Consider the following 27,842-nt stretch of genomic DNA (forward strand, 5'->3'; position numbering starts at 1 on the left):
CCAGACTGCCCCTTAGAGGCAAGGATTTTGAAGCTCCACCTGATATATTTTGGGCCTATTGCCAACAGGGATCAGTCCTTGGAGGAAGGACATCATACTTGGAAGAGGCGAGGGACAGCGTAAGAGACGAAGACCCTGGATTAAGTCAGTAACTAGGGTTATGGAGGTAGATGTGTCAGAGAAAATGAAATTGGCTCAAGATAGAGCAGGGTACAGAGCTGTTGTACATAGGGTTGCTGTGAGTCACAAGTGATTTGATCGCACGTAACAACAGAATATGTTCATAGGTTATAGTACAATACGCTTTTTAAACTCATTTAGCCATAATAAATTTACAAAAGGTAGGAATGCAGACAATTAGAGCACATCTTTGCTACTTTAGTATTAAAACAACATGAAGAAAGGACAAGGAGGTAGAATATATTGAGAGTATGAAGGCCATCGAATATTAGTTATATAATTGAGTGTTTTGTCTTGTGGACAATGGAGGGAGTTCTTGTGGCCTAGTTCTTAGGGAGATGTGTTAACCAAAAGGCTACACTTCTCAGGCATTTAGAATCAGTGGGAGAAAAATTGGTAATCTCCTTCTCCTTGATTTATCAACTCAGAAATTCATTGGAGGATTAGCTATGAGTTCGTTCTGACTCAGTTTTTGTTAAATACCATTGAGTCACCTGAGCCAATCTGATCATCTCTGACAGACTCAGTTCCACTTCTCCAGTCGCTGAGTCAATCCATCTCATCCTGGGTCTTCATCTCCTGCACTATCCCTCCACCCTTCCAAGCATGATGTCCTTCTCCATGGACTGGTCCCTTCTGGACATGTGCCCAAAGTATGTGAGATGAAGCTTCAAAATCCTTGCCTCTAGGGAGCAGCTTGGCTTCAACCTCTCTATGACTGAGCTGATTGTTCTTTGGGAAGTCCATGGTAAGTTCAGTACTATTCTGAAGCACCACCCTCAAAGGCATCAATTCTTCTTCTATAATCCTTAGTCATTGTCCAGCTCTCAGACGTGTAGCAAGTAATGATTTGAACTAGTGAGATTGACAAGGGGAAATGACAAAGACTAATGCTTGGAAATGCGTGTATTTGGAGGTTGGCAGAAGAAGGAGAACAGGAAGGATTCTTCAAAGAAGCAGAAGAGGATGGAGTGTTATGTATGCGGATGGAAAAGTTTAAAAAGGAAATATCTGATAGAGGCCTAGTATGAGATAGGCAAGAAATATGGAGGGGAGATATGTCTAGAGGTAGAGGGTTGACTTCATTTGGTAGCACGTAGCAGACCTTAATGTGATCTTAAAACTTACATCTTTCACTTGAATTCCCTGGGTGGTCAAAAGTAGGTTTTAAAGGTCCTGTTATTCCCCTTTTGGCATACTTGATTCTCTCCAGCTTAACACTTTTTTCTCTCTTTATTTTTCCTCCCTTTCTCTTGAAGATAGGAAGTCTGGTTGTTAATGGCTTAGTTTAATCTACGGTGTGTCCTGCAAAAACTGAGAAATTTTATAATCTTGTACCAGTTGAAATTAGAGCTGAAATAAGCTGAGTGTAAATTATCAGTAAACTGTAAATTTATAGTTCCATAAAATCTGAGTTATTTTCTCCACTAATATTTCATTGTTTCCTTCCCTGGAGTAAAGAAGGTAATAGAGATAGGGGTATTCTCTGGGAACTGAAATTCTTAGTGAAGTAGAACAAGCATAGTAGAAGTGAGAAAATGGCAGAATTATAAAAAGGAAATTGGGTTCAAAGAGTGGGTTAGTGTGGTTTGGGTTTGGGAAATGGTACCATTCTTGGTTATGTCAAGGAATACTCATCATAGGGTATTGTAAAAATGGTTATATCAAGAAATATTCATGATAAGGTATTTTAAAAGTTGAGCAGAGATAATTATGTCAAAATGCTAGTTTTCAGAAGGTTATCCATGTAAACCTTGAAGTTATGTAGGATGATGGTCAACGTAGGATGTAAAAAAATGCTTTGAACTAGTCATTCAGCCCTTACTATCCTTACTACAGCAAGCCTTTGGAATTGCAGTGCAGTTTCTTACCTTTGGGCCACCTGAGTTACAACAATATTAATTTGGTCCTATCCTAAAATACTTATGTACTCTATAGTATTTTCAGTGAGTATTTTGCCACTAAAATGTAATCAATAAATGTTCATTGAAATAGTACAAAGTTTTAAATCTTTTTATTTCATTAAGAGTCAAATAAATGAAAGAAGTAATGAGGATGTTCACAGATTGCTAAAAATATGTGGAAATTGGCTATCCCACACCTCAAAATTAGTTTTGCATATAGATAAAAATAATAGCTTGAATTTGATATTTGATAGGGTGGTGGTGGTGGTTGTTGTTATGTGCCGTCAAGTCACTTTCGACTCATAGAGACCCTATGTACAACAGCCCTAAACCCTGCTCTATCCTGTGCCAATCGCATTGCCTCTGACACACCCATCCCGATTACCTCAGTCACTGAATCAATCCACCTCATAGAGGGCCTTCCCCTCCTGTGCCTGCCCTCTACCCTCCCAAGCATGATGTCCTTCTCCAAGGACTGGACTCTCCTTACAACATGACCAAAGTATGTCAGATGAAGCCTCAGAATCCTTGTCTCCAAGGAGCAACCTGGTTTAACCCTCTCTAGGGTGAATCTGTTTTCTTAGCAGTCCATGGTACCCTCAATACTCTTCTCCAACACCAAAGCTCAAAGGCATCAATTCTCCTTCTATCCTCCCTAGTCATTGTCCAACTCTCTGATGCGTAACAAGTGATTGCAAAGACCATGACCTATATCAGATGCACCTTAGTCTCCAGAGAGACACCATTGCTCTTCAGTACTTTAGATTATATTAGGGTATTCTAGGAGAATTCTAGCTGCTTTGGGGAGTAGATACAAGATGTGGATGGGTTGTATCCTTCAGTTAAAGGGGTTTTCTCAGAAATGATAATCCCAGGACAATGCCCTGCGGACAGTACTCCGCTTTACTTTTCTTTAAAGCAAAGGGAGAAGAGAGACTGAAGGGAGAAGAGAGACTGAGTTGGAATGGAGGAAGTACTGGAATGAGCAAGCCCTTTTTCTGCAGGCAGTTGCAGAGGCTTATGTTTAGTGTTTCATTAAAGAGAGAGAAGTAATGAGATGAGTTGAATGATCTTATGATCCCAAATGCAACATTGATGCAAGGATTTCAGTCTCAAACACTGAAAAACTTCAAATCTGGTCAAGGTTTATTGAAATAATGGCTGTTGTCTGGAGCTAAGGCAGATGTGGGTCACCATTCTAGGTGGGGTCTGGAGCCAGGCCATCACTGAGCATTCGCGTTTTGATGGAATGTAGACAAAATTTGAAAATGTTTGCAGAAGAATAAATTTGGCCAGAGTCTCACACCCACCTGGCTCTTACTCAGACTGCTGACTTAGGAAAGCACTGGTGCAGGCCCGACACCCAGAAAATGTGCCTTGAATCCGAGTAGTTTGGTTGATTGACATCTGGATGATGAGCATATAACTTCTAGGATAGATACATTTCAGAAGGTAAGTCAAGAGAATCCACAGTAGCGCATGCAAGCTCCTGACAGCATGGTGTGACCATCTTGATGTGGGAAGAGTATAGGAAGGAGATTATGGAAAGAGACTCTCAAATGTTCACATTGAAGAAAAAAATGTAGCTATCCCAAAATTTAGATTTATAAAAAGTGTACGCAATAGGTGGACTCCTATCATTTCTGAATGTCTGCTTTTTTCTTGGTGAACTCTGTTTAGGGGGAAGTTACTTCGGTATTTCTCAGTAGGGATGCTCTTGACATTTCAGACAGAAAAATTACATGCTTTGAGGATGTCTTCTTGCATTATAAGCCATCTGATGTCCATGGCCCCTGATCTCAATGTTAATGGTGACCCTCAGACAGTTTGACAGCTGAGAGTATTCCCCCTGCTCCGTTGCCCTAGAGATGATGATATCAGTCTTGGTTGACAAAGGTTGCAGAGGGAAACTCCACCTGCCTGTTTCTAGACAAGGAGTAAGAGAAATTACATTAAAGCAAAGTGTTTGGAATTTAGAACTCTTTCTGCAAATGAGCTAAAGGAATCGGGTCCTCTCCATGGGAATTCCTAGTATTTCTTTTACTTACTCTTCAAATCCTTTAAATCCGGATCTTTAAAGCTTGTGTTCTTGCTTTCCTGAGTGTCTGTCTTCTCCATTTTTCTCTTATATTTCTTTAAATATATTTCCCACCATAAACTGCCACTCCAGTAAAGCGTGTTTATTGCTTCCTCCACATCTGATAAAAGCTAGACTTTCCTTCCACTTATCCAAGCCTCTCTGTTTGGTGTTCTAATTTCTGTACTTCTCAATCACATTTATTTTGTATTTGGAAATAGTGCTTATATTTAATTCTTATGTTTGTTCAGATGTTACACATGATGTCCCTGCTGTTTGTGCATTTTATAGACATTCTCCAGAGCTGAGTAGAGTTCTTAGGGTAGGTGCTTAGTTCTACCATGTGAATTTCACCTAAAAATGAAAAGCAAATAAGCAGAACACTGCCCTCTGCTATTCAAAATCTAATGTGTGTCTCATTAAAGACTTCCAGTTTACCAGCTTCATATAGAACAAGGTGATTTGAGCATCTAGTTTAACCTTGGCAGATAGTCTATGCCACTCATACTTCTGTGTCTCTCCTGGCAGGAAGATGAAGTAGTACTGCAATGCATCGCGAACATTCACAAAGAGCAGAGGAAGTTCTGCCTGGCGGCTGAGGGACTTGGGAATCGCCTGTGTTTCTTAGAGCCAACTTCAGAAGCCAAGGTGAGTTGGATTGCTCTGAACCTTCCTTCCCTGACTTCCCAATCATTTAGAAGAAGGGGCTATAAATAGATGGTGGTAGAAAAAGCATTTAAATCCATTTCTTTTGTTAAATAGAAAGCAGAACAGGTTTAATAGCTCACACTCATTGCCATGGTGTTGGACCCCACTCATCGCTGACCCTCTAGCAGGTTTTCAGATACTGAAACTCGCTTAGGAGGGCATTTTCCATTTTTCTCCTAAAGATTGACAGGCAGATTCAAACCAGTTGAGAGGTGCCACCATTGAATTAGCAACACAACTCCCTACCCAAGTAGGCCACCAGAGCTCCCTGGTTTAAAACAGAACTCTCCCCAAATCAGAAAACACTGAAGTAGAAACAAACCACAGTGGAAGAATTAGAGGTGCTTCTGTCTGATGGTGTTCACAGGATATGGGTGATTCCTCGTCTCTGTCAGCACTGATGGAGGAGGTCCTTTTAATGCTCCTAGAACTCCTTTATTTGGTTATTAATTCAGTCTCAGGAATCTGTTTGAGAGCTTGTTCTTTACTCCCAGCTGTCATTTTATTGCTACAGGGACTCAGTGGTGCTTGGGGCTGTGTATTACCACAAGCACATCCCTTTTCAATTCTGTCTGTGCTGAGACTCTTGTAACTGTCTGCCCGCTGTGACCCATGAGCAGAGTCAGATGTTTGCTCTGGTTCCTGCCTGTGTCTGTGCGTGTAACACTGTGACTCTTCCCCTGAACTTTTCTTCCTCTATTTTCGGGCTGTGTTTCATTCTGTTTTTCATGATTGGTATGTCAAACGGACCTAGGTATTTGGAATTCTTATACTAAGTTTTAGCAAAACCTCCAAGTTCAATTTTTCTCCCAGGACCTTAAAAAAAAAAAAAGAAAGAAATTGGTTGTATTTTCAAAAGGCTGACCTGATTGACATGATGTTCCTTCAAATAAACAAGCATAACATAGACATATGCAGAGTTTGAATGATTCCCCAGAGTACAAATGCACCATACGTCCCAGTAGTGTGCTTAGCTTCTCCATTTTTCCCTTCCCGGTAGGATTTTGAACCATGAATATAGAGACATCCATTTGTCACATACATGATCAGTAATGATAGAATGTTGGTGGTGGTGTACACCATCGAGTTGGAACAGACCCATAACTGAGCCTCTGGCAGGTTTTCAGAGTCAGTTAATTACATGGGAATGAGAGTGGCCATTTTTCTCCTGCAGAGCAGCTGGTGGACTTGAACTACGTATCTTTGGGATTACAGCACAAATTAAGATTTTGCCATTAAGCAGGACGCAGCACATAGCTAACCCTCCAAAGGGTTTTCAGAGGCCACGAATGGCATGGGAGGAGTTAGCTCATCTTTCTCCTGTAGAACAGTTGGTGGATTGGAAGTGGCCCGGGGGTTCCTCCTTTGGGTTAGGGTGCAACTCCCTAGGAGCAATACCTCTGGAGCTGATGGCATAGCCATGTGAAAACATTTGCTAGGAGAATGGTTGATCATTTCAAAGGTCCTAGGTGTGATTTCCGTGATCTATGTCCTCATTTGCTGTGGCTCTTAGCTATGTGTTTTTCTTTTCTTCCCCAGCCTGAAGTAATAGGAAGATCATTAGATTAGAAGGCAAGAACTTAATGTGTATTCAACCATTAAGATAGGCAGTTTCCTCCTGTACAAGTTGCAATCTTAGACACCCACTGGAGGGGTCGGCTAATAAAGTGAACCTGACTAGATGGCAGTGAGAGAGCAAGGTCAAATAACTGAACCATGTTAATTTCCTTATTTTCAGAAAGAAGGTGCTACATAAATGCAATGAAAACAACCAGGCCTGAATTTGGAATTGAACCATTTTCTAGTCATTCATTGAATAGAGTTTGGAGAGTGGTTCAGAGCATAGGCTCTGGAGTTAAATAGGGTGTGATTCCTTTATTCATCACTTGCTAATTGAGTTATGACCTTCCTATTGGAACAGAATCTTTATGAACCTTTCTATCTTCCTCTCAGTGACAGATCATTGTAATAGTAACTACGCTCTCATTGGAATTAATGACAATAGTAACACTGTCATTAGGATTCAATAAGTTACTATATGTAAATTATCTGCTATATTGTAATTCATCATCGGCTCCCTATGAGAAAGATGGGCAATCTCCTCTTCTGCAATTTACAGCCTCTGAACCCCACTGGAGAGTCAGCTAGGAGTGGGTTCTGACTATGCATACAATATACCCATTGTGTATTGCTCTTCAACCTTGGACAGGATATTTAAACCAGAATTCTGGTTTTTCGATATGTCAAATAAAGCTAAATAAGTTTTAAGAGAACTGTGAAAATGAAGTTAAATAAATATCCCAAACACATTTATTGAGACTAATATAACATACTTAATAACAGCTTAAATATATTGATAATACTACTAAATATAATATTATGCCTCTGGTTTTGTGGAAAAGAAAGAAATGTTGGCCTTTGAACTTTAAAAAGAAAGCCTTGGTGTAAGTAGTTTTCTCCTACAAAACTATGTAACTCTTCATACTTGGTTTTAGGCAAACTTCTATGTGATTACCTACCTCTGAAAACACACTGCAGAGTCAGCTCTGGATCATTTGTGACTCAACAGCACCCGACAACATATTTGTAATTATTTTACCCAAGCCAGGTTATTAGCAAATACATACAGGAACCTCTTTGCTTCTGTGACTTCTGGAATTGTGGGCCCATACCATTCACATGTGCACCCTTAACTCATTACTGTTGAAATGGAACTGACTCATAGCTGACCCTCTGTTGGGTTTCCAGAGTTATAAATTACACAGAGATGATGTCCCATCTGTTTCCCATGGAGCCACTGGTAGACTTGAACATTGTGAGAGAGAGAGAGAGAGAGAGGTACTTCCCTTAGGTTAGCAGTTGAACGTGCTGTGGGTGACACCATCAGAGCTCCCTCATCAGCACACGTTCTCATTGCCATCAGGTTGGAATTGACTCATAGCTGATCCTCCATTGGAGTTCCAATGTTGCAAATTGTGTGGGAGGAGATTGCTCATCTTTTACCCACAGAACCTGGTGCCTTTGATCTGTCAGAGAGGAGTAGACTTGGGGTTTGCTGCACAACTACCTGTGGACTGTGCCACCAGAGCTCCGTCATAAGTGCATTTAAAAACATCCCTCAAACTCACTGCCATCACGTTAGAACCAACTCATAACAGACCTTCCAGCAGGTATTCAGATACTGTACATAAATTACCAAGAAGCAGATTTCCCAGCTTTCTCTCATGGAACTGCTGGTGGATTCAAACCACATGCCTTTGGGTTGGCAATGTAACTCCTTACCTGCTGTTGTTGAGTGTCATTGAGTTGTAGATGACTCATAGTGACTCTATATGAACAAAAGACCTGAACACTTGTATAACTTCCAGAAATCTGTAAGTGCACTAGGAATGATATTCTTAACACTTACTTGACTTAAGTGATAATTATTGTTATAATTTTATTTTTTATTAGAACGCAATAATACTAAACACTTTTAAGAAGAGATGGAAACTATCACTTCTATCTTACTCCCTGTGTACTGCTAATGTAAATCTGGTGCCTCTCTTGCAGTTCTTATCCATCAGTGGCTCCATGGACATTGGGCAGGCTCCTCCAGTGCAATTTATAGCCTCTGAAAATGTGTTGGATGATCAACTATGAATTGGTTCTGACTAAGCAGTAAAGAGTTTTGAGTCTGAGTTTTTGTCAAAGTTGTTCCCTTTTTTGGTTTGTTTTATCCTGACCTTTATTGATATACCTATACACATGGCCTTTATCCAATATTGTTGTTACGTGTCACTGAGTCGCCTGTGACCCATAGCACAGCAGCTCTGAACCCTGCCCTATCCTGAGCCAGTCTCACTAATTCCAACACACCAAGCTTCATTGCCCCAGTTACTGTATCAAGCCATCTCATCTGGCATCTTCCTCTCCTACACTGTCCCTCCATCTTTCGGAGAATGTTGTCCTTCTCCAAGGACCAGTCCATCCTGGCCACATGATCAAAGTATGTGAGATGGAGCTTCAAAATCCTAGTCTCCAAGAAAAAACTTGATTTCACCCTCTCCAAGACAGACCTATTTGTTTTCTTGGCCGTCCATAGTGTGTTCAAGACTCTTCTCCAGCACCACAGCTTAAGGGCATTGATTCTTCTGCCATCTTTACTCATTGTCCAGATTTCTGATGCATAGCAAGTAACTGCAAAGACAATGGCCTGCACCAGATGCATCTTAAGTCTCCAGACTGACATTTTTGCTTCTCAGTACTCTGGAAAGTTCCCTGACAGCAGATTTACCAAAGACAATTCATCTTTTGATATCCTGACTCCTAGTGCCAAGAGTATTGATTGTGGAGCCAAGCTAGCTGTAATTGTTAAAAACTTCAGTCTCTCCTGCATCTATCATGGTGCTGCCAGTTTGTCTTCTTGGTGTTGAGCTTCAATCTATACGGAAGACTAGAGTCCTTAACCTTCTGCAGCAAGCACTTCAGTCCTCCTCAGTTTCGGCAAATAAGGTTGTATCATCTGCATAATATCATAGGTTGTTTATGAATCTTCCTCCAATTTGATGCCACATTCCTCCTCATAAAGCCCAGCTTCTTGAATAATCTGTGACAGACTCCTTTCCTGAATTTTAACCATGCAGTGTTTCTCTGCTGAGGACTGCTTCCTGGTCCAAGTACAGGTTTCACTCAGATTCTCATTTTCTTCAAGGCTAGCCACAATTTATTGTGATCCACACAGTCAAACACTTTTGCATAGTCAATGAAACATGGGTATACAATCCTCTGGTACTCATTACTTTCTGCCAAGATCCATCTGACATTGACGATAATGTCTCTAGTGCCATGAATTCTTCTAAACCAAGCTTGTATTTCAGGTAGTTTTCTGTCAATGTACTATTCAAGTTGTTTCTGAATAATCTTCAGCAGGATTTTGCTAGCATGTGATATTAGTGATTGTTGTTGTTATATGTCGTTGAGTCACCTGTGACCCTTAGCAACTCTATGTACAGCAGCTCTGAACCCTGCCTTGTCCTAAGCCAACCTCCTTGATTCCAACACTCCAACCTCCATTGCTCCAGTTACTGTATCAGTCCATCTTTTTGGGAGTCTACCTTTTCTATGCTGTCCCTCCACCCTTCAAAGCATGATTTCCTTATCTAAGGACCAGTCTCTCCTACATATACCAAAAGTGTGTGAGATGGAGCTTCAAAATTCTAGCCTCCAAGCCAAAACTTGATTTCACCCTTTCCAAGACAGATCTCTTTGTTTTCTTGGCAGTCCATGGTATGTTCAAGACGCTTCTCCAGCACCACAAATTGGAGGCATCTATTCTTCTGTCATCCTTAGTGATTGTCTAGCTCAGTGATACATAGCAAGTAATTGTGAAGACCATGGCCTGGATTAGGCACACTTTTGTCTCTATACTGATATCATTGCTTTTCAGTAGTCTGGTGAGGTCCAGGACAGCTTATATTCCCAATGCAACTCATCTTTTGTTTTCCTGGCTGCTGGTGCTAAGAGTTTTAATTGTGGATCTGAGCAAGCTGTACTTGTCAACCTCACACTCTCTTCTCCATCTATCATGGTGCTGCCAATTGGCCCAGTCATGAGAATCTTTGTCTTCTTGAAGATTCAATCCATATTGAATACTACTACTGTCCTTGACCTTCTGCAGCAAGTGCTTCAGGTATTCTTCTGTTTTAGCAAGCAAGGTTGTGTCATCTGCATTATGTAGGTTCTTGATGAGTCTTCCTCCAATCCTGATGCCACAATAATTTCCACATTTTGTTGGGTCACCATTTTTAAAAAATGGCAATAAATATAGATCTCTTCTTGTAAGCTGGCCAGGTAGTTGTCCTCCAGATTGCTTGGCACAACCTTATTAGCATATCCAGGGCAGCATCTCTTTGTTAAAATATGTTACTTGGTATTTCATCAATTCCTGGGGCTTTTTTTTTTTGCCAAGTCCTTCAGAGCAGCCTAAACTTCCTCATTCATCACCACTGTCTCTTGATCATATGTTGTTTCTTGAAGTTCTTCTGTACCAGCCAATTCTTTTTGGTACAGTGACTCTGTATACTCCTTCCGTCTTCTTTTAATGCTTCCTGGATCATTCAATATGCTTCTAATTTCATCCTTAAGCATTTAGCTCGTGGCTTGAATTTGTTCTTTAGTTCCTTTAGCTTAAGAAATGCCAAGCAAGATCAACCCTTTTGATTTTCGGTCTCCAGCTCCTTGCACATTTCATTATAATACTTTGCCTTGTCTTCCCAAGCTGCCTTTTGAAAGCTCCTTAACATTTTTATTTCTTCCCTTTCCTTTGGCTTCTTGGCACTCTAGTGCAATATATTTCCACATGTTTTCACATATCAGAGTGGACATTCAAACATTCAACCCTTTTATTTTAGTGTTTCAGCTATTTTCTATGTTGTTATATATATATATATATGGTTATTTTTAAAAAATCAATGCATGACCTTTTATTTCTCTTTGCATTTCAGAATAAATGTCTAAGTGTAAAATTGATGGTGTCAGGAAGATAAAAAACATTAAACTACGTTTTGAAAAGACTATGCCAGTTGTCACCATTGGCATTCCCACTGTCAATGCATGAGTATGTCTTGGTATAGGTATATGTATATATAAGTGAGCAAAGTAGTCTTTGAAGACTTCTCACATAGGAACAGGGAGAAGTTCATAGAAGGATAAAAGAGAGTATTTAGAATTTTTCTTTACCATTCCTGGAACAAGAAACCATGGTGGCATAATTGATTGATTAAATATGGAGCTCTTAACCAAAAGCCTGAACCCACCAGCTGTTCAGAGAAAAGTGAGACAATCTATTTCTGTTAAGATTTATAGCTTCACCTGGAACACAGTTCACCCCCATGTCTCAACTTTGAGCCAAACAGTATAGCTCAACAGATGACCAGCTACCCCAGGGAGGCACTTACACTTTAGAGTAACCAGCTATTAAAGATAGACTGGCATAGGGACGTCTACAGTGGGCTTGAGAATGACTGGATTGTAGGGATAGTACAGAATCTGACAAGGTTCAGTTGTGAAGGTTCAGATCTGAAGTACATAGGGTCTCTGTGAGTTATAGTCAATTGATGGCACCTAATAAGCGCAAAAGACAAGAGCAACATTTACCCAAGGTTAAAACTCTAAAGACAGGCAGGGTTTGGATAGAAGGATTAATTGGATAAGAATTGCTGGGAGTAAATGGGGAAAGTGTGCTTACATTGTGGGTATTGCAATAAACATTATAAAGCAAACGGTGTATTAATAATGGAATGAAAAAATAAATGCTCTGTATAAACTCTCATGCAAATCACAATTGGGGGGGAGAAGGAAATATTACATTTAGAAAACCTGATGGGGCCATTCTTCTCTGTTTTGTAGGATCAGAATTAGTTGGAAACCACTCAATGCAATGTGTTAATTTTTTTCATTCCTGTGATAAGCTTACTCGCTCACTTCTCACAATCATCTGCACCTCTGTGTACCTCTGTCATTGCTGCCTTTTCACTTTCCCCCCTTCTAATACTGTACCATCAAATTCCATTACCATTTGTCATTCTTAGGTTCTTGCAACGTATTGTAAAGACATACATGAGGTAGGAACATGTATCCCTGAGCTTGGCATTTGGCATGAGGCAGTGGACTTCAAACACTATCCTTATTAGCTGCCTCCAGAACCAACCAATGACATTGGACATTCTTAGTTAAGAGTGTTTGAAGCTAATTGTGACTCAGAGGTAAAATCAGCTGTATCTCTGGAGAGAAGAAAGTTCTTTGGAAAAAATGAGATGAAATGAGGTATTGAGAATATATTCTTAGTGTATGAGGTCATATGGAAGGATTTCAAAAGAAAGTAGAAGAATAAAGAATAAAAGTATGACTTTCAACATTGACTGTAGACATGGAGGCTGTTTAGCACTTGGGAGAGCCCATGTGACCTTGATACCAGTGCCTCATACCAAGGGTTCTTGAAGCTTTGTTGAGTACTAGTGGTTAGCCTCCCTTTCCACTCAACTTCCCTGTCCAATGAGCACAGGTCAAGAAATGAGAAGATACCTTTTGTTCTAGTGAAGACTCGGAGGTTATGAGCAGAAATCAAGAAATATTGAAAAGAAACATTTTTCTAGCTTGTTAATAGCAGAAAAAAAATCTGTCATTTATTAAATTAGTAATTTGTTCCCAGGCTCTAAGAATTTTACTACTTCCTTGTAGTCTTTAAAATTTATCTCATCTGATTTTTGTGTTCCCCACTGAGGGAATCATCTTTGGTTCAACTGAGCATGCAGACTGATGAGACCTTCATAGTCTACTCAGGAAGTTTTAGGATGGGAACCACAGCTTGCCAGTAAATAGGACAGCACCAAACATTCCTCATCTACGGAATCACTGCAGCAACCTATTATGTTGTTGTTATGTTTTGTCAAGTTGGAATCAGCTCATAGCTGATCTTCCAGCAGATTCTAAGGGGCAGTAAATCACACAAGAAGAGGTTACCCATCCTTCTCCCATGGAGCAGTTGGTGGATGTGAACCAGCATAACTCTTTACCTAAGCCTCCAGGACTCCTTTTATAGCAGTATAGGAACTGCCTTTTGATCCCTATTGTTTCCTCAGATGAGAACTCAGGTACAAAATGAGGAGGTCTATACCTGGCTGGTATAAGAGTCACTGTCTTAAGCCAAGTACTCTAGAGAAGCAGAAGCAGTGATATTATGAGTTTGTAGAGGTTGGCAAATCCCAAGTCTGTGGATCAAACTTCAGGCTGGAGGACTGATAAACTCCATATCATCAGGTCAGAAGGCAAAGGCTAATGAATCCAAGATCAAGAGGCAAAATGGGAAGCTAAATGGCTCAAAATCAAAGATCCAGAGATGACAATCTAAACAAATGCAGCTTCCAGGTGGAAAAAAGCAAGAGAGTTTTGATAGTACGTCTCTATTTATGTGTCTTCATATAAGGTGGCTCTGTGGCATAGTGCATATTACAAGTTATGTTGTTGACTCAAAAGCTGTCTGTCTCTACTGATTCAAATCTACAGGCTGGTTTTCAGCTGAAAGATGGGCAGTCTTCTTCCATTGTGACCACTATGTTCAGTTAAGAGTCCAAACCAACTCCACAGCAATGAGTTTACGTTTTTATATATGGATGCTTATCTTATGTAGATATGGATCTGTGGATCTTTATACACATATATAATTTTTTTCAGGAGCTCTAGTGGTGTTTATTGGAAGCAGGAGTGGCATCGCCTTCCTAAACAACATGCCTCTGGAAACTCTATGAAGTTTGATAAATGATGATAGTTATAGAAAGGCTTCAGGGCTTTTGTTCATAAGGTCGCTGTGAATTGTGCTCAAGTCGAAGACAACAGCAACAACACTGGTGTTATGCACAGTGTTTTGAGCTGCTAACCAAACCTACCAGTTGTTCCTCAGGAGAAAAATGGGTAGTCTCCTCGAATTAAGATTTATAGCCTTGGAAACTCAATGGAGAATCACTGGGAGTGACTCGAGGGAATTTCAATGCAGGTTACATGCCCGAGAAGACTTTGTAGTGGATAAGAACTGTGTTCAGATTAAGGGGTTTGCATCCCACTGTGACCTTATACCAGGCCCAATTTTATCAGACTGTATCATTTGACATATAAAACTACATCATTACATAACTACTATATTACATCATAACAAATTCCAAACCAACGAATCATAGTCACATTGGCAACAACCACAGTCACCATGGCTTAAAGTTCTCACATATCACAAGAGTGAGTATCTCTTGTAATAATGTCATAGCACAACTTCTGGGCTCTCCACTAAGGACAATCCAGCTACAAATGTCACTACACTCAGGGAATCCAAAGATATGACTTCCTAGAATGTATTTGTTTTCAAGTCCAGATATATCAGGGATCATATTGACAGTACCCGTTGTCGCGAGGTAACATAATTAACATTCCGCATCCGATTAGTTGGCTACAGAAACGAAACCAGAGGAAAGTCAAATTCTAATGCCAAAGGGCAATTTCATAATCCCTTTTCCAAAGTAATGTTTTTGTTGGGAATTGTTTTGTTGCTGTGGCTTTGCTAAATGTATCTTCCCAGCACCTTTATAAATTCCAATTTACACCTTCCTAATATTAGAACACAATCAAATAGTAGGAAGAGTAAGAGGATATCTTTATTTAAAGTCAGTTTCTACAGATCTAGATTTCCTTGTTTGATTAACTGATTTTAGCAATTAATAATGGAAATGGGTAGTGAGACACCTTACCCTAATGCCATTGAAACCATGTCTTTTCAAAGCCAGGAGCATGCCTATTATTTGAGCTCTGGGTGTTAAAGAATGCAGTACCATCTCTTCCGCAAGGGAATAGTGTGCCTTTTACTGATCATGATTTATTCAAACAACAACAACAACAACAACAAATCTAGTTTTTTAAAGAGACCTGTGCATTCCAGGAGAAATTGTATTTTTATTATTTTTAGCTCCTCTTTATTTCCTCTTTTGAAAATGAAAATAGTTCCTGTGGTTTCTGGTAAGTTGTTCAAGACACTCGAGATCTAAGATTAAACATTAGCTTGTATGCAAATAGCATTATGTAGATGAGATTAATTAAGATAGAATTCTTAGCTAAAAATAACTTATCTTTTATTATGCTTGTTGTCATTACCTTAGCAAGAGATATCCTGTATACTGCTCAAATATAAGCCTGTGCAAATTTGCAGAGGCAAATGACTCCACCTGATATTGCTGTATGCTCTGAGGATGAATTTTGAATTCATATTGTCATGTGAATCTGAGAATATCATGAAAGGTCAAATGATCATTGTTGTTGTTGTTGTTATGTGCCGTCGAGTCGCCTGCGACTCATAGCGACCCTATGTACAACAGCCCTAAACTCCGCTCTGTCCTGTGCCAATCGCACTGTCTCTGACACTCCCATCCCAATTATCCCAGTCACTGAATCAATCCACCTCATAGAGGGCCTTCCTCTCCTGCGCCGTCCCTCTACCCTCCCAAGCATGATGTCCCTCTCCAAGAACCGGTCTCTCCTCACTACATGTCCAAAGTAGAAATGATTGTAGAACTTGATAAAATTCACTTTTCTTATGAAATAGATACTCGTACATTAGAATTTTGCATTTTAAATTTTTTAAACCTTTGTCAGGCATCATTTGCTGTATATCATGTGCTTCAGAGGTTGCTTTACATCTGTTAACTTCATCTTTATAACCAAATGAAGCAAACATTGTCCTCATTACAAAGAACAGTCATCTACTTGTTTCTGTCAAGCCTGAACTGACTCACAGCCAATTCTTTAGTGGGTTTCGGAGGCTATAAATTGCCGGGGAGAAGATCTGAACTGCTAGAGAGGCTCAGCCTCTGAGTTAGCCATGGAACTCCCTGCAGAATGCACCATGGAAATTTAAACAAAGTCAAGCAGCTTCCTGAAGATTCCTGAAGATTATTCATTCCAAACTTGAATCACTGTTTAATTTCCATGATAGTCAAAAAATAAATAGCATGGATTCAATTTAGTTAAGAGTGAAAAGGCCATATTACTTTATATGATAAGACTTTTAAAAACCTAGCAGATTCCCTTACCCCCTCCCACACCACAAACCTTTCTACATATGTTTTAAGAACGGCTGGTATTCCAAAATTAGAAATGTACGCCTTTTGCTTAAATCAAACAGAATCTATTAAATACACATAAGCTGAGAGATTCTGCATGACGTATTGTCAATTTTTAAAAAACTAATTTTTAGGTGAGCTCTGGTGGCCAAGTGGCAAGAAACTGCACTGCAATCCCAAAGGTTCATGGTTCGAATCCACCAGATGCTCTGCTGGAGAAGGAGGGGCAAAAAAAAAACCCCAAAAAAACCAAACAAAACAAAACAAAAAAACAACCCTAATTTTTAAATATTTTTTTGCAAATAGGTTTGTAAAGGTAGATAATGCAGATTACCAGGTGTTTCTGATGAGGAGCAAGACATGGTCACTGAGGGCTTGGGACGGGATTAAGACACTGATTGCACTGAATTGCTGTAGTTTCCCTGACTTTTATCTAGCCTGGGCTCTAAAGTCAAGGATTCAGTATGGTACAGGGGTTAAGAAGCATGTCCCTGGAAACAGATTGCCTGTATTGGCAATTCTACTTCATAATAGATGGTAATCAACATCACCTCTTGCTGCCTTAGTTTTTTTCATCTTAGAAGATTTTATCAGAGTCAAGTGTATCAGAAGTTGTGAGGATCACACTGGATAGGACAGGGTTCAGATCTGTTGTTCATAAGGTTGTTATGGGCCATACACAACTCAACAGCCCATAACAACAGTAGTAATAATATTACAAATTTATTCATATATTTATAGAATATCTGAATGACTGCAAAGGTGAAGTGTCCTTTCAAGTTTTTTGCCCGTTTTATAATCTGATTGTGTGTGTGTGTGTGTGTATATTTGTCTTTTCCTTGTTGATTGCTGTTATTTTAATGTGCACAAGAATTGCTGTTTAGAAGGTCCCAATTGTCTAGGTTATCTCCTGACTCTGCATTTTCAGTTCTATTTCATGTCATAGCATGGAGAAACAACTAAAGTTATATAAATGTTCAGGTCTTTCATTCATAGAGTCGCTGTGAGTCGTCTATGACTTGACAGCACTTAACAATAACAATGACAACATAGAGAGAGCTCTGTTGGCCTAGTGGACAGAAAGTTATGCTACCAAGCCCAAGGTGGGTGATTTTAATCTACGGCTCTCAAGCTGGGTTCAAATTGGTTTTTTTGTCAAACATTCTTCTAGGTGGTATAGCACTGGTCTGTGCATTGCTGTACAGAGGTAACTTGTGGTTGCTGTGATGCTGAACTCTGTGATAGTGACGTGCCAAATGTAACAATGGTTACCCATGGTGGACAGTATTTGGTGGAGCTCCCCAATTAAAACAAGCTTGAAAGCAGGAGTGGCATCTATTCCCGAAATGGCCTGCCTCTAGAAACTCTATGAACATGGAGCAATGACCAAAGTTATACAAGAGTTCAGGTCTTTTGTTCATAGGGTTGCTGTGAGTCCTCTAGGAGTGGATGGCACTTAATAACAACAACAACAGATTTGTTGTTGTTGTTGTTGTTTTGTGCCATTAAGTCACTTGCGACTCATCGTGACCCTATGTACAACAGCCCTAAACTCTGCTTTATCCTGTGTCAACCTCATTGTCTCTGACACACCTACTCCCACTACCCCAATCACTGAATCTATCTATCTCATGGAGGGTCTTACTCTCCTGTGCTGACCCTCTACTCTCCCAAACATGATATCTCTCTCCAAGCACTGGTCCCTCCTTACAACATTCCCAAAGAACGTCAGATGAAACTTCAGAATCCTTGACTCCAATGGCTGCCCAGAAAACCTATTTGTTCTCCTAGGAGTCCAAGGTATAGTCAACACTCTTCTCCAGCACCACAGCTCAAAGGTATCAATTCTCTTTCTATCATCCCTAGTCACTGTCCAGCTCTCTGATGCATAGCACGCAATTGTGAACAGCATAGCGTGGATTAGGCGTACCTTAGTCTCCAATGGATCCTTAATTTATGTCATTATTTTTTTATTAGATTCATAGTTTCCATTTTTGCTGCTCATTCCTTGATCCATTTTAAGTTAGGGTTTTTTATTTGGTGTAAGGTATGAACTTTGTTTCATTTTTCTGCAAACAGATATCAAGTTTTGCCAACATTATTTGTTAAAGAGGCTGTCCTTTCCACTTTAATGGATTTTATCTCTTTGACAAAGATCAGTTGTCCATAGGTAGATGGATTGACTTATGGACCCACAGTTCCATTGCATTGGTCCATGTATCTGTCACTGTACTAGTACCAAGCAGTTTTGGTATGTCTTACTCACAGTAATACTCAGTACTAAGACTGAGTACTTTGTTTTGAGATCAGAAAATATAAGGACTCGTCCTTTGTTTTCCTTCTTCACTGTTGTTGTTATTGTTATGTGCCATTGAGTCAGCTATGACTCATAGCGACCCTCTGAACAATGGATCTGAACCCTGCCCTATTTTGAGCAGGTCTCAACTGTCTCTAAGACACCTGCTCCCATTGACACCATCATTGTGTCAATCCGTTTTATCCTGACTCTTCCTCTCTTGTGCTCACCCTCTACCCTTCCAAGCATGATGCCCTTCTCCAAGGATAGGTCCCTCCAGGAAACATGCCCAAAGTATGAGAGAAGGAGTTTCAAAAGCCTTGCTAACAAGGAGCAACCTGACTTCACCCTCTCCAGGCTATATCAGTTTTGTCTCCTGGAAGTCCATAGTATGTTGAATACTTTTCTCCAGCACCACATCTCAAAGGCACTGGTTCTTCTTCTGTCACCTTTAGTCATTGTGACTTCTTGACTGCTGTTGCCAAGAGTGTTGATTGTGGATTCAAGCAAGATGAAATACTCAAGAACCCCAGTCTCTTTTCATTATATCATGATACTGTCAGTTGGCCCTGTGGTATGAATCTCTTTTCTTAATGCTGAGATACAATCTGTATTAAAGACTAGTCTTTTGCAGTACATGCTTCAAGTCTTCCTCAGATTTTGCTAGCAAGGTTGTATCATCTACATATTTTAGTTTGTTGATGATTCTTCCTCCAATCCTAATGCCGCATTCTTCTTCATAATGTCTGACCTCTTGAATGATCTGTTTTGCATATAGTTTAAAAAGTATGGAGAAAGGACACATCCCTGACACATTCTTTTCTTGATTTTGAACCATACAGTATTCCTTTGCTCTGTTCATATGACAGCTTCCTGATCTAATTATAGGTTTTATATGAGCACAGTCAAGTGTTCTGAGATTCTCATTCTTCCTATTGTTAGCATCAATTTGTTGTAATCCACACAGTCAAATACATTTGCATAGTCAATAAAACACAAATAGGCATTCTTCTGGTACTCTCCGCTTTCTACCAAGATCCACCTGTTAATGGCATTGATATCCTTAGTGCCACCATCTCTTCTAAATACAGCTTGTATTTCTGGCAGTTCTCTGTCGATGTATTATTGTTCTAATAGTTTTGTATGATCTTCAACAAGATTTTGTTTGCATGTGATAATAGTGATATTTCTTGATAATTTCCACATTCTGTTGGATTGCCTTTTTGGGGAATGGGAATAAATATAGATGTCTGTTAATCAGTTGACCAGGTAGCTGTCCTCCAGATTTCTTTACACAACCTGGTGAGCACACCCAGGACTGCATCTGTTTGTTGAAATGTTAATCGGTATTCCATCAATTCTTGAGGCCTTGATTTTTGCCAACTCCTTTAGAACAACTTGAACTACCTCCTTTATCACAATTGCTTATTTTTTTTAAGTTTTGTATTTTTTTTAAATTATTATTAATTTCAATGAAAATTTACTGAGACTCTGGATTTCCATTCATTCATTGTTGCACTTTTCTCCCCTTCCAACCCTCCCCCCGCCCAATACACTACACTCTTGGAAAAGTAAAAGAAAAATTCTTTCATTATTTTACAATCCCTCCCCCCCCAGGTCCACTCGACTATGCAGTCTTCGCTCTGGACTCCTGTCATGACAAAAATACATAATCATATATCCCTTTTAAATAATTTTCTCCCTCATCTGTTTCAATGCAGTATACATTATTGAATCCATCTTTCTCAGTCTCCCCCCAACCCCGAAGTCAGTCCTGATTTACAACAGTGGCACCATGCCGTATTTGTCCTTTTGTGACTGAGATACTTCACTCAGCATAATGTCCTCCAGGGTCACCCATTTTGAATAATATTGCATAAGTTCCTTGTTTTTCAATGCAGCGTAGTATTCCATTGTGTGAATATACCATAGCCTCTCTATCCATTTGTTTGTTGATGGGCACTTAGGTTGTTCCCAACTCCTTGCTATTGTGAACAAAGCTGCGATAAACATGGGTGTGCATATATCTGCTTGGATGTCAGTTATGGTCTCATTGGGGTATATTCCCAGTAGTGGAAATCCTGGATCAAATGGTATCTCTATTTGCAACTTTTTGAGAAAGCGCCATACAGCCTTCCACAGTGGTTGCACCATTTTGCACTCTCACCAACAGTGAATAAGGGTTCTAGTTTCTCCACAACCTCACCAGCATTTGTTGCTTGCTGTTCTGTTAAATTTTGCTATTCTGACTGGGATGAGATGATATCTCATAGTTGTTTTGCACAATCATTTCTTGATCATATGCTATTTAATAAAATTGTTCTGTGTCAGCCAATTCTTTTCGGTAGAGTGGCTCTGTATATTCCTTCCATCTTCTTTGGATAATTCCTGGATCATTCAGCATTCTCCAGTAGCATTTTTAAATATTACAACTCATGTCTTGAATTTGTTGTTTTGTTCCTTCAGCTTGAAAAATGTCAAATAAGTTTTCCTTTTGATTTTCTAACTCTAACTCTTTGCACATTTTGTTACAATACTTTCCTTTGTCTTCTTGAGATACCCTTTGAAATTTTCCATTCAGCTCCTTAACATCCTGATTTCTTTGCTTTGGTTTCCAGGTACTGGAGTGCAATATTGAGAGTCTTCTGACATCCTTCTTGGTCTTTTTTTCCTCTTCTGTCTTTATAATGACCTTTTGTATTCTTTCTAGATAGTGTTCTTGATAGCCTCTCACAGCTCATCTGGTCTTCATTCATTATTGTTTAAGGCTTCAAATCAGTTCTTGATATGGCTTTTAAATTCATGTGGGATAGATTCAAGGTCATATTTCGGTTCTTTATCATTTTCTCTAGCTTCAATTTGAACTTGCATGTGAGTAGTCTTGCTGCTTTCCATATAAAGTCACTAATTACTTGTTCTATGTCTTTATAGGTTGATAGTAGGATCTGAACTGGGATTGTATTATATCTTTAGATCACTTTTGGCTGTACCTTCACAATATATTCTTCTATCTATGAATTTGGTAGTTTCATCCACATACGTAGGTCCCTTTTCCTTATAGCATTATTTTGTCATTTTCTATGTGCAATTCTTAGAATCTCTGGTTAGATTTATTCCTAAGTATTTTATTAGGTAGGAACTAATTTGGAGCATGTGAGGTATAAAAGGAAAATAAATAAAAATAGAACCAAGTGTACATCTCTGAGAGACAAAGATTGATATTGGGAATTCCACAATAGGAAAGACTTGAGTATGCTGAAATGCAGATAGGTGCAGGCACAGAGGAAGAATGGTTACAGGAGGGGACTGAGTCTTCAAATTGCTGAAATAGTGAAAAGATCTCCTATCTAAAAATGACCTTCAATGTAAGAATCGATATCCCATGATGTAAGAAGCAAGACCAAAATGATAATTTTAAGTATATGGGTTTTATGCCAAAAGTTGTAGAGACTGAGCTTCTCAAGAAGCATAGTAAGATCGCTGAGCAACGCGAAGGCCCAGCGTTGAGTGTCCACTTGAGGTCAGTTACTATGAGCTTTCAGTGCTACCAATTTTCTGAATGATATCATTTTTTTTCATCTGTCCTCAGCATCGCAGCACAGGCAGGAAGGAAGCAGATAATTAAATCCAGCCTGAACTGAAGTGTTGCCAGGCAAGTGTGAAGAACTGACAAAGGGGCAAGAGAGTTAGGGAGATTGTGAAGAGTGATAACAGTGGCATCCTGGACTTAGAGCTGATAAGGAAAGAACTTTAAGATGGGACTGGACTGATAGTGCAAAGGTATAAGGCATATATAAATAGTAATGAGAGTAGTTGAGTGAAAAAGCTGGAAGGTGAATTAGAGAGTAGCGTGTCTCAGAGAGGTTTCAAGGTGAACAGTTTTGGATAAAGGTAAATCCCAAGTGTATGACTACAAGGGAAGGTAGCTGAAAGAGAAGAGAGGAGAGTATTGATAAAGAGAAAGCAAAATAATGGGAAAGTAATTTACTATGGACTGAAACTTAATATTACGAAGACAAATTCTCACCAGAGGGCCAATTGAGAAATGAGAAATGAAGAGATTGAGATTGTTAACAATTTCAACTTCCTTGACTCCACTATCAACACACTTGGCGCCAGCAGTCAGGAAACCAAAAGACAAATTGCATTAGGAAAATCTGCTTTCAGGGATCTTGCCAGAGTCCTAAAGAGCAATGCTTTCAGTCTGGAGAGTAAGGTACACCTGATCTAAGCCATGGTTTTTGCAGTTGCTTGCTGGACATCAGAGAGCTGGAAAATGACTAAAGATGACAGAAGACAAATCGATGCCTTTGCTTTGTAGTGCTGGAGAAGAGTATTGAGTATACTCTTATACCATAGACTGCCAGAAGAACAAACAGGTCTGTCCTGGAGAGGGTGAAACCAAATTGCTCTGCAGAGGTTAGGATTTTGAAGCTCAATCTTACATTCTTTGGACATGGTGCAAGGAGGGACCTGTCCCTGGAGAGGGACATCATACTTGGGATGGGTGGACAGTGCAAGAGAGGAAGACCCAGGCTGAAATGATTGCTATAGTAACTAGGGGAGTGTTAGTAGATGTGTCAGAGATGGCTCAGGATATGACAGTTTCAGAGCTTTTGTTCATAGGGTCACTGTGAATCACAAGTGATTTGACAGCACCTAAAACAACAACAACTATGCAGTGGATATTCATGTGACTGTTGCTCTCATGAGGAGGAGGAGTAAAGTGGTACCAGAAGTTCCAAGGAAGGGAATGTCAAGAAGGGGCATAATATAAAGAGATAATTAAAGGTAATGTTATCTTGTATATGAGACTTGAAAGAAAGGAATGAATCACATGTAGAAGAGCAATGATCTGGAAATAGACTTGACTATGGAAGCAGGAGTCGCATATACTTCCATAACAACATACCTCTGGAAACTATGAATTTTGAGAAACAATGATAGTTATAGAATGGCTTCGGGCTTTTGTTCATAGGGTCGCTACGAGTCATGCCTGACTTGATTGCAATAAACAACAACAACAACAACCTGAGAAGGGCACAGACCCGACCTCTCAAGTCTGAGACTCATGAGCTCCATGGGAGAATGAACATGCTGTACTTGAGGAGGCCTCGGAGAAGCAGGTCTTTTGAGAGGAGCTGAGTTGTGTTTGTTCTGGCTGAAAGCAGGAGACAGCACTTGGGGAGAATGTTGATTAGAGAGTAGGTAGGTTTTTCGTTAGGTTTGGAATGGGGAGTAAAATGTGAGAGCATTAAGGAGATGCGATTGCAGAAGAGGGACATCCTACAGCAGAATGGTTTTGCTCTGAGTGTAGACTAAGGAAAGCAAAGGTGCAAGCTGTCATGGGTTCGTCCTGTGGTCCTCTGGAGAGTGAGGGCACGCAGCGTTTCAGAGTGCTGCTGGGCCGAAAAGGAAGGCTCGGCGCTTATTTTCTAAGACCTGCCATTTATTTTTTCTTATCTGTCAGAGTGCCTGACAGTAGTAGGTAGCTGTTTGCAAGTTCCTATCTTGCTGTCAAGCATGTGAGAGTGAAAAGAGCTAAGAGCATTCCATTTAGTCCTTCCTACCTGCCTGGGGGACTGTATTCTGGTGGGGTCCTGGAGAGCCAGTGAAGTTACTCTGAACTGAGCAGAGGCTCTGCATTAGATTATTGTTCAAATTGAGCCAGGTGTGTCGGAAACAGTGAGGACGACAACAAGCAGTATCAGAAGATTCTTTTTATATTGATCATTAGCTGTTTTCTTTTAGGAAAGTTTTCCTAGCTTTTCTGCTCCTACCTCAGACCATGCAGTGCTTGCTATTTCTGACAAAGAATGGAGAAGAGAGATATCTCTGGAAGAAATACATAAAAGTCAAGTGCAGCATAGCCCAAATTTATTCATGTGGTTAAAAGAGGGAGGGGGGAATAAACCCAGCCTTTTAACCCTGAGATTGCTGCTTCTTTCAATTGCTCTTCTTAATTGATTCATTAATCCTGTTGTGGTAATTTAGCTGCTTACCAGCGGTACCAGCACCCCCTTTTTATTTAAAGCCAGTCTGTACCTTAGTGGTGAGAATCTTCACAAAGAATTTATTCAGTGTGTAAGGTAGCACCCTAATTCTGCTGTTCATTTGTCATTTACTTGTTCACAGCAGGGAAATGGCCTCGGGTGAATTATGAGTAGGTATTATTCATACGCGGGCCCCTCTGCAATGCTCAGTGCTTCGCTCTTCAATCCTAATAGCTGTTATTTTGGTCTCGATTAACAGTGTTTTTTTTCCTGCCTCCACCAACTCCTGAACTTACTAATTACATCAAAAAGACTTGCCTTTTCCCCTCTATGAAGAACAGCTTTTGCAGTTGCTGCCTTCACATGGAAGTAAATGATGCATGTGTTTGAACTTGATACTTAAGAACTCCAGCCATATTATATTTACCATTTTTATTTCATTTGTGATTTTTTTAAAGGTTGGAACATTACACATAAATCATGATAAGGACTTTTCGTATGATCTTTGGAAATTACAGGCATACTTACAATTCATAAATCACAGGACTCTTGACAAATAATGTTGGATGGGGAGTCAGGAGACCTTGCACTGCTCCCCTAACAAGTTGCTGTAAAGTGTTTCTCAGCCATTTTTAAGCTCTTGGGCTTGAGTTTGTCCATTTGTCACCTGAGGGGCAGTTTGTAAAGAACATATTTTCTGAATAAAGATTTTTTTGACCATTTATGTTTTGACAACAGTATTTTTCCCCCTTTTTTAAAGATTGTGCCTATTCATTCTTTTAAATATTGACCTGAAAAAGGCTACATGATCTCAAAATCTTTTGCAACGAATACCTTACTTATTCTTATTTTCCAGATATACAAGACTGGTTATTTTCAAGTAATTAAAAATATGGGCGAGAATAAATCTGTTTCTCTTTCTGCAGTTATTTCAGAGAATTGATTACAAAGCATTTCTCAACACATTCATTCCAGGATTTGGTGATTTCTCTACTAGGATATTTTTTCAAATCGTTTTTACTCTACTGCACTTAAACTCAGGTGAGCTTTCCCAGAGCCTATTTAACATGAGAACAATTGGTACATGAATGTTGTTTGTTAAGTCTCCCTCTGAAGACAGTTATCAGCTACTGAGTGGTCTGCACAATTAGGAAGTCTTTGACCTAATGATCCATTTCTCATTGGAACACTTTCATCAAGGATTTCTACCTCAAGCCCTATGTGAGCACTCCAGCATACATCCACAAATAGTTCTACTTCAAAAGAAAAGAGATTATCATTTCTTTGAGTGGTTCAGGTGCCTTGCTGCCTGAAAGCATAGAGGGTGGAATAATTGCTCTCTCTCCCACTTCTTCAATCCCAGGAGCGTTTACTTCAGCTTGAGATGTGAATTATTATCCTTAGAAGCCGTGGAAACGAATTTCAAACAATTTCGCTTCTTTTACCAAAATTTGAGAAGAGAGTGTTTGGTTTTGGTGTTGTGTTTTGTTTTGTTTTTAACTTGACACAAGCTGTGAGACTGAGTGAATTTGAGAAGTCTTAATATTATCCTTCAACAAAGCCCCTAGTAAACAGCTCAAAGAATATTGCTTTTTATGTGGAAAACATGTAAGCAAGGAAGATGAGGACTTTTTGATGTTGGAGAGAAAAGTTTCCACAGTCTCCTCTGATCATCTTTCATGTTGAAAAATGAGCCTTGTGGGTTTGATCACTACCCAATTTCCCAGTTATATCATTAGCCTGGGCCAGAGTTTGTGGGATGTGACACAAAGCCAAGTTGTGTCTGCAGACTTGAGTGAACATATCTTTTTAGTCTCCATCCTTGTTTCAAGTGGAGCCCAAGGGTCTGACTTAAATGTTTTACAAATTTGCTTAGGGAACAGCTGTTTCGTTAAAGTAAAGATGGCCTTAATGACTTGGATAGAGAGTAAAGCTGTCGAGATCCTTATTTGCTGATGTGGCATGACTGAGAATGAAAAGAAACAGCTGCAAACATCCATTAAAAATCCGAATGTGGAATGTAACAAGTAGGAATCTAGGAAAATTGAAGTTGTCTATAATACAATGGAGCCCTTCACATTCAGTATCTTGATGAGTGACCATTTTGAATCAAACTGTCATTTTTTCTGTATGACTTTTCCATTATGTACCACATTCTAATTATTCAGTTATTTGTTGCTGTATATCTAGATGATTTCCAGTAGCTTTTATGGGTTTGGGGGTTTTTTAAGTGAAAACTTCCCTATATGTCTTATACAGGTGGGTTATAAGAAACACTTCGGGAGACTGTGGCTGAGCAGAGTTTGCAGTTAATTGGCTCGATTCCTTTTCCTCATATGACTAATATCTTGAATGACAAAGTAGCTACCTGGTTGAAGTGTGCAGGCTTCATCACAAAAATGAGAAAGACCATGACCTTGGTTTCATTAACTTCACTTTCAGACTTATCTAGCAATGCCATGCTGCTAGGACAATGAGTGAAGCTATTTCTAAAAAGTATACAACTTTAAAAAGAAATCTAAAATGACTTTCATCTGCATCTTGTCCACTGAAACTCTTAAGATGAATGCTCCCAGAAAGCAATGACTAATTTGAAGCACTCATCTTCAGAGGGTTTGGCAAGCTATGCTTAAATCACCATGTAGGGCATAACCCCGTCAAAACGTTATTACATCTTTCAGAATTGCAACTCAAGGCTTAAATTTGGGAGGTTGGGGATTTATTTATTTTTTTTTTTAGTTCTCTCAGGTTGAGAAATGCAAAGCTAGTTCTTTGTTTTTTATTCTCCATTTCCGCATCTGCACATTCCATTGTAATAGTTTGTTTTGTCTTCTTCAGTTGCCCTGTGAAATCTTCTGTTCAGCTCCTTTACTTTGGCATGTTTTGCCTTTACTATGGCTTCTCAATGCTGTAGTACAATTTTCAGTCTCTTCTGACATCTATTTCAGTTATTTCTTTCTCCTCTGTCTTTGTAAAGATCTTTTGCTCTCTTCATGGATCGTATACTTGATGTCATCTCACAACTCATCTGGTCTTTTAGTAATG

General features: G+C 39.5%; 1 protein-coding gene across 2 annotated transcripts in view; it reads left to right on the top strand.

The window, feature by feature from the left end:
- RYR3 (ryanodine receptor 3) overlaps positions 1 to 27,842 on the top strand; it is a 753,100-nt gene that overhangs the window by 246,073 nt on the left and 479,185 nt on the right. For both annotated transcript variants that reach the window (XM_006883055.1, XM_006883056.1), the window contains exon 2: positions 4,690 to 4,809. In XM_006883055.1, the coding sequence (XP_006883117.1) occupies positions 4,690 to 4,809 (120 nt within the window). The remainder of the gene's footprint in view (positions 1 to 4,689; positions 4,810 to 27,842) is intronic.

This window comes from Elephantulus edwardii, unplaced genomic scaffold (assembly GCF_000299155.1).
Source record: "Elephantulus edwardii isolate Elephantulus edwardi_28Jun2011 unplaced genomic scaffold, EleEdw1.0 scaffold00026, whole genome shotgun sequence".
Taxonomy (NCBI): Eukaryota; Metazoa; Chordata; class Mammalia; order Macroscelidea; family Macroscelididae; genus Elephantulus; species Elephantulus edwardii.